Raw genomic sequence first — 17337 nt, 5'->3', positions numbered from 1 at the left:
CGGCCCCAACCCCAAAGCGCAGCGGAAAACCGGAAATACGTCCGGTGCCCCAATCCGACCATACCCCAGCCTATCGGAAGGGGTGGAACTACCGAAATGGCGAACGGCAACAGATCGGCCCACCCCTCCGACAGAGGTATGTTCCCGTTGCACCACACCCCGGCAACACCAATGACGAACGGTACAAAGGCCCACCGAGGCTGGAGTGGAACCGGGCCCTAACCAAACCAAAAAAAACGCCCAGCCAAACCCCCCAACACACAACAGAAAAGTGCTATATAAATGTAATCTATTTGCCATTTTTTTGGACAGCTTTTTTTAAAATTTACCAGCAATAATGCTGCGTCACCGATAGTCGCTCTCTCTTGACTTCAATGTAAGTGAAGCGATATGAAGCAATGTGTTGTGAAAGTGTCGTGACACGGACCCACAACAGGGGGCGTTAATGAACGGACAATGGATAAGCCAAAAAGTAACAATTTAATGTTGTGAATCGCACAACGAAGTACAGACAATACCAATATGGTGGAATGCCAATTATACACAAGGTGACGTGTGGGCAGGCTCGAAGATAGAAGACGTCTGGCGAGAGAAGAGCCGGATCCCACACAGCTTCCACCACCAACGGATCTGAAGAACACCGGAGCCGCCAAGCCCTGCGCCCCAGGTGGCCACTGTCTTCAGCAGTCAGACCCGGTACTGCTGGCAGAGAACAGAAACAGTACTGATGAGTGTGAGTTCGCACACTCAGTAATCCCACAGTCAGTGTTCAGTTAGGAGGGAGAACCTCCACCTCCGATAACACACAAACAGCTCCTGAGACAACCACTTATCTGGGTGGGGTGGGAGGCGAAGCCGTCGCAGTCCACACCAAACGCCAACTCAGCAGACAGGGAATCCGTCCCAGGAAAACGGCTGCAAAAGAGATCAGACTAATGCTCGAATCAGGTTCAGCAGAGAAATTACCTGAATGGTAGCTGATTTCTCGGCGGGGAGGTGGAGTTGCAGTCCGGCCTTTATGGTGGTGGTGATGAGTAATGGATGAGTGACAGCTGGTACGGATGATGGGTGACAGCTGTCACTCCCGGTCGCTCCGACGCCCTCTCGTGCTTGAAGCCCGCACTTCAAGCAGGGCGCCATCTTGTGGTGGTGGGCCAGCAGTACCTCCTCTTCTGGCGGCCCACACAACACAATGCTTCATGAGTCAGAATGAGACTAATGTATGCTTCAAACAGATACGGACCAATCAGGTCTTCTGCTGCAGCATTGTTTTTCAATGTTTGAAATTTAGTAACAGTCCTCAGCACCACCAGCAGGAGAAAAAACGAGCTTCCGTTCTCGTGACAGCCTGAATTTGAAGACTTACCTTTGGCTGTTTAAAAGTGATTTTCCAGACAGAAACACTTTTGCAGTCAGAAGTGGGCAAAGTCTGTCACATGCACTGTGACTCACTCAATACTTTTCTGATCGTAGAGGAGATGAAAAAAGTGTTTGAGTCCCGCTTGCGTTTTTGATCAAGCAGAGTACAGCTCCATTGCGCCCACAGAAAAAGAATAGCACAGCCCTCAATCCCTCAATGGCACGGCCCGTGAGGGATCAGGGGTGCCCACAGACCACAGTGCAGGAACAAATGCCGTTACGATGATACAGTTATGATAAGGTAGTATCACATCAACATGTAGTGTATGTGTAGCTAACCTGTGTCCCAGCATGATACAAATCAAACTTGCTGCCATCACCTCAAATTCGTTGCATCCTTTAGCATTTTTAAACTTTTACCAATGAATAAAAGCTGGTGAAAACTCTTTTCTTGTTTCATGCTCTGTTCATTCTCAATTTCCTGTCTTCATTGCTTGTGGCTCTTCACCTTGTTTAATGACTACCATAGACTAGATGACAGATATGGGCATTTTTGCTGTTGGTATCCGCGACCGAGTCCATGATGTCTGTATTGAGAATAGCACGCTAGCTTCTCCATCTGCCTGCTGTTTGAACTTGGTGTTGCTAGTACTTGTGATATAAATAAGTATATGCTGTTTCAGAAACAAGCCCAAAGCAATCCTCTTGTGGCCTGGATGTTGAGACATGAACAAGAATGTACTGTATTAAACTGAAACCACTCGGAGTTAGAAAAGGAAAAACAGATTTTTTTTTTAATACACACACACACAAAAAAAAAAAGAAAAAAAAAAGCTTCATAATCTTTGAGGAGAATATGAGAGGAGAGATGGAAATGCAGAAAAAGAAAACAGCCACATATGATGAAATACATCACAACCAGGCAAATGTGTTTTTAAAAACAAGCCCATAAACCAGTGTTATCCAAAGACACTCCAGAAAGCACCAAGAGGGTGCAGGTTTTCTTTTCAGCCACTGACTCCACCAGGTGGTTTCACTGACAAACTGATCCCATCTGTTCAAAGTGAAGTTCATCTTGGAGGGTGCCTGGGAGTATGCTCATCCAGTCTACATGTGTTTTGTAGACTTGGAGAAGGTGTGTGATCGGATACCCCGGGAGATACTGTGGGAGGTGCTGCGGGAGTATGGAGTGAGGGGGTCTCTTCTCAGGGCCATCCAATGTCTGTACTCACAAAGCAAGAGCTGTGTTTGGGTTCTCAGCAGTAAGTTGAACTTGTTTCCAGTGGAGATTCGCCTCCACCAGGGCTGCGCCTTTTCACCAATCTTGATGAAAAGGCGTAGTCAGGGGAGGATGGTCTTCAGTTTGGTCGGCTCAGGGTCTCATCTCTGCTCTTTGCAGATGATGTGGTCCTGCTGGCCTCATCAGCCTGTGACCTCCAGCACTCACTGGGTTGGTTTGCAGTCAAGTGTGGAGCAGCTGGGATGAGGATCAGCACGTCTAAATCTGAGGCCATGGTTCTTAGCAGGAAACCAATGGATTGCCTACTCCGGGTAGGGAATGAGGTCGTGCCCCAAGTGAAGGAGTTCAAGTACCTTGGGGTCTTGTCCACAAGTGAGGGGTCAATGGAGTGTGAGACTGGCCAGAGAATTGGCGCAGCAGGGGTGGTATTGCATTCGCTCTCGATCTACTAGTCAATCTTCGTTCCTACTCTCACCTATGTCATGAGAGTTGGGTCATGACTGAAAGAACTAGATCGCGGGTACAAGCGGCCGAAATGGGTTTCCTCAGGAGGGCGGCTGGTGTCTCCCTTAGAGATAGGGTGAGAAGCTCAGTCATTCATGAGGAGCTTGGAGTAGAGCCACTGCTCCTTCACATTGAGAGGACCCAGTTGAGGTAGTACGGGCACCTGGTAAGGATGCCCCTGGGCGCCTCCCTAGGGAGGTGTTCCAGGCACGTCTAGCTGAGAGGAGACCCTGGGTAAGACCCAGGACTAAGTGGAGAGATTATATCTCCACACTGGCCTGGGAACGCCTCGGGACCCCCCAGTCAGAGGTGGTTGATGTGGCCCGGGAAAGGGAAGTTTGGGGTTCCCTGCTTGAGCTGTTGCCCCTGTGACCTGATCGTGGATAAGCGGTTGAAGATGTATGTCTTTTAAAGCTGTTGTTTTAAGCTAAAAATCCTTAAGGGGCACATATTGACGTGCTCAATTTCATGGGTATTATTAAAGAACACGCGTAGACTTAGGTTTGAAGACATTCTGGATGGAAAACATAGTTGAACCCATTATTAATTGACTCTGTCCAGATGCCTGTCATTTGACTTTGAGCATAAATATAATGAAATTGTAAAATCTGAGCTGCACAGTTTATGAACCTTCAAAAGGGTGCACATGTGAAGATCCAAACTTTTGTTTTACCTCAGATACAGCCATGTGACTTGTAAGTCTGAACATGATCTAACCCAAATGTGATAGCTGAAGACCTTCATGGCCACACCACTACACGAGGACACTGCCATGGTGGTTGCGTATGGTATTACAACCCCTGGCAAAAATTATGGAATCACCGGCCTCGGAGGATGTTCATTCAGTTGTTTAATTTTGTAGAAAAAAAGCAGATCACAGACATGACATAAAACTAAAGTAATTTCAAATGGCAACTTTCTGGCTTTAAGAAACACTATAAGAAATCAAGAAAAATAATTGTGGCAGTCAGTAACGGTTACTTTTTTAGACCAAGCAGAGGGAAAAAAATATGGACTCACTCAATTCTGAGGAATAAATTATGGAATCACCCTGTAAATTTTCATCCCCAAAACTAACACCTGCATCAAATCAGATCTGCTCGTTAGTCTGCATCTAAAAAGGAGTGATCACACCTTGGAGAGCTGTTGCACCAAGTGGACTGACATGAATCATGGCTCCAACACGAGAGATGTCAATTGAAACAAAGGAGAGGATTATCAAACTCTTAAAAGAGGGTAAATCATCACGCAGTGTTGCAAAAGATGTTGGTTGTTCACAGTCAGCTGTGTCTAAACTCTGGACCAAATACAAACAACATGGGAAGGTTGTTAAAGGCAAACATACTGGTAGACCAAGGAAGACATCAGAGCGTCAAGACAGAAAACTTAAAGCAGTATGTCTCAAAAATCGAAAATGCACAACAAAACAAATGAGGAACAAATGGGAGGAAACTGGAGTCAACGTCTGTGACCGAACTGTAAGAAATCGCCTAAAGGAAATGGGATTTACATACAGAAAAGCTAAACGAAAGCCATCATTAACACCTAAACAGAAAAAAACAAGGTTACAATGGGCTAAGAAAAAGCAATCGTGGACTGTGGATGACTGGATGAAAGTCATATTCAGTGATGAATCTCGAATCTGCATTGGGCAAGGTGATGATGCTGGAACTTTTGTTTGGTGCCGTTCCAATGAGATTTATAAAGATGACTGCCTGAAAAGAACATGTAAATTTCCACAGTCATTGATGATATGGGGCTGCATGTCAGGTAAAGGCACTGGGGAGATGGCTGTCATTACATCATCAATAAATGCACAAGTTTACGTTGATATTTTGGACACTTTTCTTATCCCATCAATTGAAAGCATGTTTGGGGATGATGAAATCATTTTTCAAGATGATAATGCATCTTGCCATAGAGCAAAAACTGTGAAAACATTCCTGTCATGGCCTGCAAATAGTCCGGATCTTAATCCAATTGAAAATCTTTGGTGAAAGTTGAAGAAAATGGTCCATGACAAGGCTCCAACCTGCAAAGCTGATCTGGCAACAGCAATCAGAGAAAGTTGGAGCCAGATTGATGAAGAGTACTGTTTGTCACTCATTAAGTCCATGCCTCAGAGACTGCAAGCTGTTATAAAAGCCAGAGGTGGTGCAACAAAATACTAGTGATGTGTTGGAGCGTTCTTTTGTTTTTCATGATTCCATAATTTTTTTCTCAGAATTGAGTGATTCCATATTTTTTTCCCTCTGCTTGGTCTAAAAAAGTAACCGTTACTGACTGCCACAATTTTTTTTCCTGATTTCTTATAGTGTTTCTTAAAGCCAGAAAGTTGCCATTTGAAATGACTTTGGTTTTGTGTCATGTCTGTGATCTGTTTTTTTTCTACAAAATTAAACAACTGAATGAACATCCTCCGAGGCCAGTGATTCCATAATTTTTGCCAGGGGTTGTATACAGCACCCGTGCATTCTCCCAAACCTGCACCAAAGCTTTGCCATTGAACTGCCACAACTAAATGGAATCTATTATTCATATTTTTCATTATGGTTGTCCTACTTTACATCAAAATAAAGTCTGTAACCTTCATATTCATCACGTAGCTCAATGAGGGATGCAGTTTTGTTTCTTTTCACCACTACTTTTGATGCTTAATTTCTAGTGGAAGAAAATTTATTGCTAGGAATTGAGTCAGACTCTTCGAAATTGGTCTAAATGATAGCAAGATGCATTTAATAGGGTCTGGTGCTTCCAAGAATTACATTAGAAAGTTCCATCAAAGTAATTTCCTAGTGATGCATCCACCTTTCAGATGCAGCTCCCTGCTACCTCATCTGCTAACGATGATGAATGGCCCACTGGGGCCTGTAACGAATAGCTGTAGACTGCTCTTCATTTTCTGCTTCATTAATGGAAGTATTGATCCCCTCTAATGACAAAGTACTCTGCAGCACCTCTGGTAACAGGTGAACAAGTCACTGCATCACCAGGAATGCAGCCGAGGGGAACTGACAAAAGGTTACAAACTGAAAAGGGGCACAAAATTAGTACTACTTGTTTTGAACTCTACCTCCTTAAAGTCCTCAATGCATGTTTTAAGTTGTAGACAAAGAGATGGTATAGAACAGCTTTAATGCATGTTGATAAATGGTAAATAACCTTACATGGGAAAAGTCTGACAGAATTAAACCTATCCCTTTCAACTGATGTGTGAATTACCAGAATAGGAATTCAGGGTAAAACTGTTGAGCGTTCATCCCATCAGAAAGAATGGGAATGTTGTGATTTTCACAGGTACTGTCATAATACTTGCACACTGTAGAGCAACACACACATTGATACTGTGCTCTCATGATCATTAGGATCATTAGCTGGTAATTAAAGGCAACACCTTTAATTACCATCAGGTGGCTAAATAAGAGTGTACAACATTATGCAATATAAAGTTGCTAGGGTACCTCGAGCGCCAACCTCTGCCTGGAGTAGTTTGTTTGCTTATTTGTTAACAACCAGGATATCTGTAAAGCATTCTCACATCACAAAACATGTTCCTGGCATGCACCCTGTCATTATCAATAACATAAAGTGAAATCCAGACAGTAAAGTTGTTCCCACTAGCTTGCCTAGTGGGGATTCTCCTTGGCCTGACCTGGTGGAGTGTTGGCCTTGTGAGTGAGAGGTCTAGTGTGAAACCTTATGGTGCCACAAAGATGTACAGTAGTGTTCAGAATAATAGTAGTACTATGTGACTAAAAAGATTAATCCAGGTTTTGAGTATATTTCTTATTGTTACATGGGAAACAAGGTACCAGTAGATTCAGTAGATTCTCACAAATCCAACAAGACCAAGCATTCATGATATGCACACTCTTAAGGCTATGAAATTGGGCTATTAGTAAAAAAAAGTAGAAAGGGGGTGTTCGCAATAATAGTAGCATCTGCTGTTGATGCTACAAACTCAAAACTATTATGTTCAAACTGCTTTTTTGGCAATCCTGTGAATCACTAAACTAGTATTTAGTTGTATAACCACAGTTTTTCATGATTTCTTCACATCTGCGAGGCATTAATTTTGTTGGTTTGGAACCAAGATTTTGCTTGTTTACTAGTGTGCTTGGGGTCATTGTCTTGTTGAAACACCCATTTCAAGGGCTTGTCCTCTTCAGCATAAGGCAACATGACCTCTTCAAGTATTTTGACATATCCAAACTGATACCTTGTATGCGATATATAGGCCCAACACCATAGTAGGAGAAACATGCCCATTTATTAGAATGCTTGCACCACCATGCTTCACTGTCTTCACTGTGAACTGTGGCTTGAATTCAGAGTTTGGGGGTCATCTCACAAAGTGTCTGCGGCCCTTGGACCCAAAAAGAACAATTTTACTCTCATCAGTCCACAAAATATTCCTCCATTTCTCTTTAGGCCAGTTGATGTGTTCTTTGGCAAATTGTAACCTCTTCTGCACATGTCTTTTATTTAACAGAGGGACTTTGCAAAGGATTCTTGGAAATAAATTAGCTTCACACAGGTGTCTTCAAACTATCACAGAACTTACAGGTAACTCCAGACTGTCTGTGATCATCCTGGAGCTGATCAGTGGGTGAGCCTTTGCCATTCTGGTTATTCTTCTATCCATTTTGATGGTTGTTTTCCGTTTTCTTCCATGTGTCTCTGGTTTTTTTTGTCCATTTTAAAGCATTGGAGATCATTGTAGTTGAACAGCGTATAATTTTTTGCACCTGCGTATAAGTTTTCCCCTCTCCAATCAGCTTTTTAATCAAACTACGCTGTTCTTCTGAACAATGTCTTGAATGTCCCATTTTCCTCAGGCTTTCAAAGAGAAAAGCATGTTCAACAGGTGCTGGCTTCATCCTTAAATAGGGGACACCTGATTCACACCTGTTTGTTCCACAAAATTGACAAACTCACTGAGTGAATACCACACTACTATTATTGTGAACACCCCCTTTTCTACATTTTTTTTTACTAATAGCCCAATTTCATAGCCTTAAGAGTGTGCATATCATGAATGCTTGGTCTTGTTGGATTTGTGAGAATCTACTGAATCTACTGGTACCTTGTTTCCCATGTAACAATAAGAAATATACTCAAAACCTGGATTAATCTTTTTAGTCACATAGCACTACTATTATTCTGAACACTACTGTACACTGCCTACCTACACATATTGTCATTAGTCACCCACAAAAGTGTTGTTTAATATAGCAAGATGATGTATTATGGTCATTGCAGACAAAATAAAAAAACTTAAATAAATAAATAACAGGCAGTTGGTGGAAATGCCATTGGTCAAGATGACATTCCAGTGGAGGCATGGAAATTTTAAGGAGAGATGGCAGTGGGGTTTCTAACGAGATATATATGAAAGTCTAATGTTTTCTTATGTGTTTAATCAAGCAAAATGCTTTGCATATATTCAATTCAACCTGACGTGTTCCTGTTATAAGTTGGCATGTTAAATGTGATCCTTGAATTATTAATACTTTAATGGCTGAGTATTCTGTTTTAATTGGTGGTTTGTTTCGGATGTGTTTAGGGAACTTTAGTCATCTTATATTCATTTAAAAGTATCTAAGAACAAAGGGTATGACAATATATTTAATGTCTAAGTACTTGATTCCTCATCTGTGTCTCCCTGCATGAAAATGTTCTGAAGTGAAATTAAACACCCAAGTGGTTGGAGTTTAATGACGTTATTGGATTTGTGAGAATCTACTGAATCTACTGGTACCTTGTTTCCCATGTAACAATAAGAAATATACTCAAAACATGGATTAATCTTTTAGTCACATAGCACTACTATTATTCTGAACACTACTGTACATGCATTGTGAAGCCACTTATGCAAAGTGCATCTGACTATTGCCCCGTTTATACAGTGTTAGACAGTGCTGGATTTTAGGCGAGGGTAGTTTAAGGAGCAAATGCTTTCTGGTGACAGAAGATATCAACAAGCTAGCTCAGTGCCTGATGACACCTTATTTTCAGATCAACATACCCACGTGAGTGCAAGTGGCATTGTTAGTATTTCAATGATGCGGGTGCTAAACAGAATAACTGTGTCAGACAGAAAGTAGCAATGACCCTTACACTGAGCTTTGTGCTACTTTGGTCTGGGTATGAGAAAGGGCCTATCAGCTCTATGCTGTTTCAGTGAAACAGTTATGACTTTGACCTTTTCAAGCTCACACAAGCTCAAAGGTTATGTAACCAAGACAAAGTTAATACACTACTTCAGATTTTACATTCATAGTGATCATAGTTGTATTTGTAACCAATTCCTTAAAAATAGCCATTCTGAATGAGTTTGACCTTTCACAGTCATCTAAGGTCAAAGGACATGTGACCAATAGAAAGTTGATATATGACTTTATTGTAGTGTATAATAGTATTTGTAACTAATTCCAAGTAACCATAGCAGATACCTTCTACTATATCAATCAACACTTGATCAATATTAATGACGTGTGACAGACAGTGTATTTTTTTTAGTAATAATTATTTTCTTTCTTTTTAAATATTATCCAGTGTTGACAGAAAGCAGCCCAAATTCAATGTATCTGCCCAATATCCTGTTTATCTGCCCAGCATGAGAAAAAGCTGACCAAATGAGCAGAAACTTGACTAATCTGGCAACTGTGCCTGAGAGAGCTGTGAGAGAAACCAGTATATCACAAACACTCTGTCTCTTCTTTGCAGGTCATGTGATCATCTCTAACTACTTGCTGAACTACTTCCCCTGGCTGGACATCGAGAGGAAGAACTGTCACGGTTTTACAGCCTTAATGAAAGCTGCCATGCAGGGCCGTGCCGACTGTGTCAGGGCCATCATGATGGCTGGTAAAAGCATGAAAAAGGGCATTCCTACACACAAAGAAACATGCACATATTGCCATCATGATAACTTTATCAGTGTAGGTCTTTCCAAAATGTGCATAGGCTGTCTGAAGGTCAATAGGCAACAATTCTAAAATACATCTGTATGGGAAAAGAGTGCAGTTTTACTTTAATCCTCCCTTTGAGTTTAAACTTCAGTCATAATGATGTCTGAGAGGTTTTCTTGGATCAGTGAGGAGCTGAGAACAATTCCAAACCCTTCAACTAAAGAGAAAAATTGCATCATGTCAAGGATGAAAGAAAAAAGATAAAAGATGATGAATCCACCACAAAGGTCTTAAAACACTTCTAAAAACTTGACAAGTCAGTGCTGCACGTACAGTAACACGCCTTCTATAGGTCTCAAGTAAGATTACTTTACTACAGCATTAGAATAACAATGGAATTATCAAGATGTGCAGCTAAGTACCCCCCCCCCCAAAAAAACCAAATCAATTAATAAAACTGGCGTTGTAATCAAATAATTATTTTTACATTTTTTTTAAACTGAATATTAAGTAAACTGAGTGTTTTATACTGTAAATATACCATTGCTGGTTACTGTACACTTACTGACTACTTTGCTAGCACCAGGTTGGACCCCCTTTTGCCTTCAGAACTGCCTTAATTCTTTGTGGCATTGATTTAATAAGGTGCTGAAAACATTCCTCAGAGTAGCTGGCCCATGTTGACATGGCAGCATCACACAGTCACACATTGAAACCAGTTTGCCCATTCGCCTCTGACATCAACAAGCCATTTTCGTTCTCTTTTTTGTACCATTCTCTATAAAACCCCAGAGATGGTTGTGTAAGAAAAACCCAGTGGATGAGCAGTTTCTCAAATACTCAGACCAGCCCGTCTGCAACCATCAACCACGCCACATTCAAAGTCAAATAAATCCCATTTCTTCACCATTCTGATGCTCAGTTTGAACTTCAGCAAGTTGTCTTCACCATGTCTGCACCTAGAGTACTGACAGGGACTAGAAGGAGAGAGCATATTTCACCCATATTGGCTTCATTTCATTGGCTTCCGGTTAATTCTAGAATAGAATTTAAAATTCTTCTTCTTACTTATAAGGTTTTGAATAATCAGGTCCCTTCTTATATTAGGGACCTCATAGTACCATATCACCCCAATAGAGCGCTTCGCTCTCAGACTGCAGGCTTACTTGTAGTTCCTAGGGTTTGTAAGAGTAGAATGGGAGGCAGAGCCTTCAGCTTTCAGGCTCCTCTCCTGTGGAACCAGCTCCCAATTCGGATCAGGGAGACAGACACCCTCTCTACTTTTAAGATTAGGCTTAAAACTTTCCTTTTGCTAAAGCTTATAGTTAGGGCTGGATCAGGTGACCCTGAACCATCCCTTAGTTATGCTTGCTATAGACTTAGACTGCGGGGGGTTCCCATGATGCACTGTGTGTTTCTTTCTCTTTTTGCTCTGTATGCACCACTCTGCATTTAATCATTAGTGATCGATCTCTGCTCCCCTCCACAGCATGTCTTTTTCCTGGTTCTCTCCCTCAGCCCCAGCCAGTACCAGCAGAAGACTGCCCCTCCCTGAGCCTGGTTCTGCTGGAGGTTTCTTCCTGTTAAAAGGGAGTTTTTCCTTCCCACTGTCGCCAAGTGCTTGCTCACAGGGGGTCGTTTTGACCATTGGGGTTTTTCTGTAATTATTGTATGGCCTTGCCTTACAATATAAAGCGCCTTGGGGCAACTGTTTGTTGTGATTTGGCGCTATATAAATAAAATTGATTTGATTGATTTGATTTTGATATCTAGATGCCTAAATATATTGAGTTGCTGCCTTGTGATTGGCTGATTAGCTATTGTGTTAACAATAGGGGAGGTGATGGTCTAGTGGTTAAAGCGTTGGGCTTGAGACCAGAGGATCCTTAGTTCAAATCCCAGCCTGACTGGAAAATCACTAAGGGTCCTTAGGCAAGGTCTTTAATTCCCTACTTGCTCCCGGTGTGTAGTGAGTGCAGCAGTTTTATGGCAGCACCCTGACATCGGGGTGAATGTAAGGCATTATTTGTAAAGCACTTTGAGCGTCTGATGGAGATGGAAAAGTGCTATATAAATGCAGCCCATTTTCAAAAAATGCAGTCCATTTAACAAGCAATTGAACAGGCGTACTAATAAAGGGGCTGCTGAGTGTATTTCCTGGAGTATAAGTCGTCTTTTTTTTTTTCTAGTTTGGGAGGCATTGCAATGTCACAACTCCAGTGCAAGTTGTATAGCAAAAACAAATCATGCATTTGTGAGGAATAATAATAATAATAATAATAATAATAATAATAATAATGAAGATCAATAAATCAAAACAAGCAACAGTAGGGAATGTGCAATGCACTACAGCACTTTATAAGTTATTGTTCTTAAAGTTATGGTTTTTAAAATATATAAATGTATGAAATTAGACTTGCAATTTTAATTAACTTATTCCAATTGAATTGTACATGTAGTTTTTTTTGTTTTTGCTTTTTAACTGTGTGTCCTCCTTTGACTGAGTTTGTGTAAACTAACCTTCATGCTCAGATCATGTCAGTGTCCTTTTGTTTCCTGTCTTTTGTCTAGTCTGTCTTCTTGTAGTAGTTAGTGGCCCCTATGTAATGTGGTCTGTTGTTGTATTGTAAGCTCCTGTGATGTTTGTGTGTTTTTACTGAAAATTGTTTAATTCTTATAGTCTGTCAGGGACTACAGATGGAAATTAGCCCATGGCTATAATCTGACATATTTACACTTTATGTGTTCATTAATATGTGTTGTCCCTTTTAAATAAATAAATGAAATGAAAAATGAAACAAAATAAAATAAACTCCAATAATAAATGAATAAAAATCCTAAAGAGCTGATAATACAGAACAAGGTGCGACTTATACTGTGGTGCATCTTATGTTTTTTCCTCTTCAAAAGGCATTTTTTTTTCTGCAAGTGTGACTTAAAATTTGGAAAGTACAGTAATTTTAGTGTGTGTATTTTTGTTTGGTGTAAGATTATCAGAAGGGTTTTAAACAAATTTTCATGAAATTTCGTATTATCAGAAGGGTTTTAAACAAATTTTCATGAAATTTCGTATCAATGTGTGTTAACGTTTGAGAAACATTATATAAGTAGCTTCAGTCAAATTGAGTTAATACTTATGTTTTAGTACACTGAAAAAAGATAACTTACTGAAATTAAACTGTTTCAGTTGGTATTACTCAAATGAATTATTTTTCTAAATTAAGTTAAGCTGATATAAGTGTTAATTTGGATCATTCATTTTCATTTGAGTGTTTCCAATCCACGCACTTTTATTAGGTTTGTTTCTTGTTTGAGTGTCACATGTAATGCAAACCTTGTGGCTTTTAAGGTCTATTGCTATTAATAATAACAAGTTTGTGACACTGAATTTCAAATTTTTTCCATCCCAAATCTTATAAAACTCTGAGAGGGCTAGTGTATGGAAAAGATCCATTCTTTAAAAGGATGTAAAATGTTGTCTGGCATCTATGCCTATTTCTCAGAAAACATCATTTTAGTCTGTTAAACTTGACATTATGAGTTTTTTTTTAAATAGGAATTTCAAGTGAATGCAAGATAACATATACCTTTTAAACAAGTTTTACTTCCCTTTAAATTCTGAAAACTCAAAACTTGCTACACTGGGATGAATAGCAAAGGTTTTTTTTCCTCATTTTTTTCTTTTTATGAAAAAAGTAAATAAGGTACTTTTTTACATTTAAAGGTAAAAATTGTGATCAGATGTGGATCCTTGAACAGAATATTCACAATTAAAGTTTTGGGTGAAAATTCATATTATGATTGAAAATCTAAACTTGGGAAATGTCAAAGAATAGACAAAATTAAAATGATTATTATTACTACTATTAAAATGTATTCAAATTAACTTGTTAATTAAAATAAAATATTCATAAAATATTTTGAAAAAAATTATTAAGCCATCCATTTTCTATAACCGCTTACTCCAATTAAAGGTCGGGGAGAGGGGCTTGAGCATATACCAGCAATCACAGGGCATGAGGTGGGGTACACCCTGGACAGAATGCCAGCCTATTGCTATTGTTAATAAGATTAGAAAAATATCATTAGAATTTTAAATGGTTCAAATAAATACATTTTAGGTATGTACTTTGTGCAAGTATCAAATATGTCATATGGATCACTTGCTATATAATGGTGAATTTTTAGTTTATTACTAGAAATAAAAATGGCAAAAACTACTGTACAGTACATACAGTTGCCATAAAAAAACATGTGGCTTTTTTTTGTGTTTTCATATGAATTAAGCTACCATATCTCACAGCATGTCATGATTTAGCAGCACAAAATATACATTAATTGATTGGTTTGTGATATTGTCACGAAAAGCGCCACATTTTCGCAATGGGAGCACAAATTCATTCTAATACATTACGTGATGGCTGCACGAAATTGAAAGTGAAGTGGGGGGTCGGGGTGGTTATGATTATGGTTAACGTTAGGGTTGGGGGTAGGAGTAGGTTTAGGTTATGGTTAAGGTTAAGGTTGGGGGAAGGAGTAGGGTTAGTAATAGTGAGTTATAAAAAAAAACCCGTCACGAAATGATTCAAATTTTCATGAGACTGGGTTGGAATTAATACATTCAAAATTTGGAAATAGGACTTTTAGGTCTCATTGCAAAGGCTGTTGACTGAGACTCAAAGACACAAGTTTTGGCTCAGTCTTGTTCTTCAGAAGCTATAGACTTGAACTCAGGGATTTGAAGACCATAATTCCTTCTGTTTACAGGAGCAAATGTGGAAGCACGGGACTATGGTCGCCACTTGACACCCAGGGAGTGGGCCCTCTTCACGGGTCGGTATGACACAGCCCACCTGATGGATCGGCTGATGATGAATCCCTGTGCTGAGCAGTTTTGTGACACCTTCTGTCTGGAGTGGCCCATGCTACAGGTTAATATACTCCACCAGTAAACTGTCCAGCTGTATTGGATTTCCATGTGAGAAATAAAAGGCTTCTAAAAATCTCACTGAATTTAATCTGTTGATTCCGTCTCCCCACACTCTGTAATCGTCTTTCCACAGGAATTGGTGACCCAGTCCCAAAATCCAAAGTCCTGTTGGAATCGTTTCTCCAAACGCATCTCCTGCTGTCCTTATAAATTTTACATCAACAACAGGGTAAATTTTGTGTATGAGGGGGTTCTTGACCACATGGTCCGGGTCACTACCAGTATCTTCAGCCCGTTCATTGCTACAGCTTGCCACACGGTGTGTCCAGGTAGTCCACCATGCATTGGGAAGCGTCGCCTTGCAGTGCAGGAGATCTTAAGGAGACAACAAATTTCTGAGCTGAAGCGTCTCAGACCAGATAGAGTGAACAACTATCAGAGATTTTTCCAGAACTCACAGGCCGTTTTCATCCCAAAGACAAAGGATTGGAGGGTGAGTCTTCAGCCTCAGCTGCTGAGTGAAATGGCCACGGCATCTGCAACGGCAATGAGACGAGCAAGTCTCTTGTCGCTGACTATGCTAAGAAGGAGCAACATGCAACCAGGTATTATAGTGCCCACAGTGAGACTCTACAAGGCTCCGGCTCCAAGTTTCACACCAGAAAATCTCAAAAGGAGCAGAAACCACAACCAACTCCAGATCCCAAATTGACATTATAAGTCAAAGATAGAGGAGGGGAGGCAGCAGGAGGAAGAAAAAGTGGCCATTTTGTCAAGAAGGAGGTGAAGACAATGTCTGACTGCTGCAAAGACCTGGAATGTTTAACTTGGTGTGCATCACATGGCCCTTATGGTACACTCTGCTGCTACTCCAAATAAATGAATTTGTGTGAATATAACTTGATATTTCATTATTGCTGTCTGATTGCTGACAATGTTGGATTCATTGCCTTGTTTGCTACCTCTGTTCACACACTTAAATTCTCCCTACTACATATAATCACCTGTAAACCACCTTAGGGGCGCACTATTATTATTGCTTTATTTTCCCAAGGTTTACAGTCAGTCGTACTTCGGTTACATTGTAACTGGCACAGTGTTAATGAGTGATAATGCTAGTGTGAAAAATACATGCATATGAGGGTAAACCAGACTGTACAAACTAAGTAATAAATACATACCCTGCAAACAACCTTATCCATTTGATTTTAGCTTTACTGAAGTAGCACACAGCAACCACTTAGAATATGACGCTGCTGTCCAACGTCACGTCGGACTTCATATGGCGTTGTATGCTTTGATATTTCAAAGTTCCATGAGTGTGACATGATGGTCATTATACATTTACCAGCCTTCACCACACGTTTCTTGATTAAAATGGTAAATGGACTGCATTTATATAGCGCTTTTCTATCTGCATCAGAAGCTCAAAGCGCTTATCATTATGCCTACATCACCCATTCACACAGACACACTCATCCACCGATGTCAGGGTGCTGCCATGCAAGGCGCTTACTGCACACCAGGAGCACATAGTGGATTAAGTACCTTTCCCAAGGGCCCTTAGTGATTTTTCCAGTCTTGGCTGGGTTTTGAACCGAGGATCCTCTGGCTGAAGCCAACGCTTAACCACTAGAGCATCACCCTCCTTCAAATCTTTCATTTATTCCAGTTGAGGTCTTGTAAGCTTCAAATACCACAAGTTCCACATGATGTCATGAAACATTTGATTGCCATCTTCACATTTGTGTTTCTGATTATTTCATTTGTCCAACCACAGTCAATAAGCAGGTATAAGCGTAGCATTTAGCAGTGGTATTGTTAGTTGTCCATTGAGATTGCTAGAGTATACCCAACATGACTCAGTCTCCAAGCCTTCATGGTCACACTCTAACAAAATCAGGTAAACCTGCTTGGCATTGTGGTAGACAAATGTAGAAATAAAACAGAACTTTGCGAGTAGTTTTTGTAGGGTTCTGGTTTTTTTCATCTTTACTGGAGAGATGTGAGACTTGGATGCTAAACCTCTGACCTCAGAGGATGAGTGAATATCTTTGGTACTGGTCTGTTTAGAGGATTCTTTGGGTATTGCTGGACCTTAAGTTGTGTAAAGCACATGTTACTTAAGGAGACTCAGATGAGGTGTGGTCAATCAATCAATCAATCAATCCATTTTTTATATAGCGCCAAATCACAACAAACAGTTGCCCCAAGGCGCTTTATATTGTAAGGCAAGGCCATACAATAATTATGTAAAACCCCAACGGTCAAAACGACCCCCCTGTGAGCAAGCACTTGGCTCCAGGGGAAGGAAAAAACTCCCTTTTAACAGGAAGAAAACCTCCAGCCGAAACCAGGCTCAGGGAGGGCAGTCTTCTGCTGGGACTGGT

The 17337-nt window shown here is 40.5% G+C and overlaps 1 protein-coding gene across 1 annotated transcript in view; it reads left to right on the top strand.

The window, feature by feature from the left end:
- LOC117521245 (ankyrin repeat domain-containing protein 33B-like) overlaps window positions 1-15841 on the top strand; it is a 40386-nt gene extending 24545 nt beyond the window's left edge. Inside the window, exons 3-5 of the mRNA XM_034182579.1 lie at window positions 9833-9973; window positions 14785-14948; window positions 15081-15841. Coding sequence (XP_034038470.1) covers window positions 9833-9973; window positions 14785-14948; window positions 15081-15659 — 884 coding nt within the window. The 3' untranslated portion in view covers window positions 15660-15841. The remainder of the gene's footprint in view (window positions 1-9832; window positions 9974-14784; window positions 14949-15080) is intronic.
- The last annotated feature ends 1496 nt before the right edge of the window (window positions 15842-17337 follow it).

This window comes from Thalassophryne amazonica, chromosome 12 (genome assembly GCF_902500255.1).
Source record: "Thalassophryne amazonica chromosome 12, fThaAma1.1, whole genome shotgun sequence".
NCBI classification, from domain to species: domain Eukaryota; kingdom Metazoa; phylum Chordata; class Actinopteri; order Batrachoidiformes; family Batrachoididae; genus Thalassophryne; species Thalassophryne amazonica.
The sequence above is the reverse complement of the archived record's forward strand: the minus strand, read 5'-3'. Positions and strand labels throughout refer to the sequence as shown.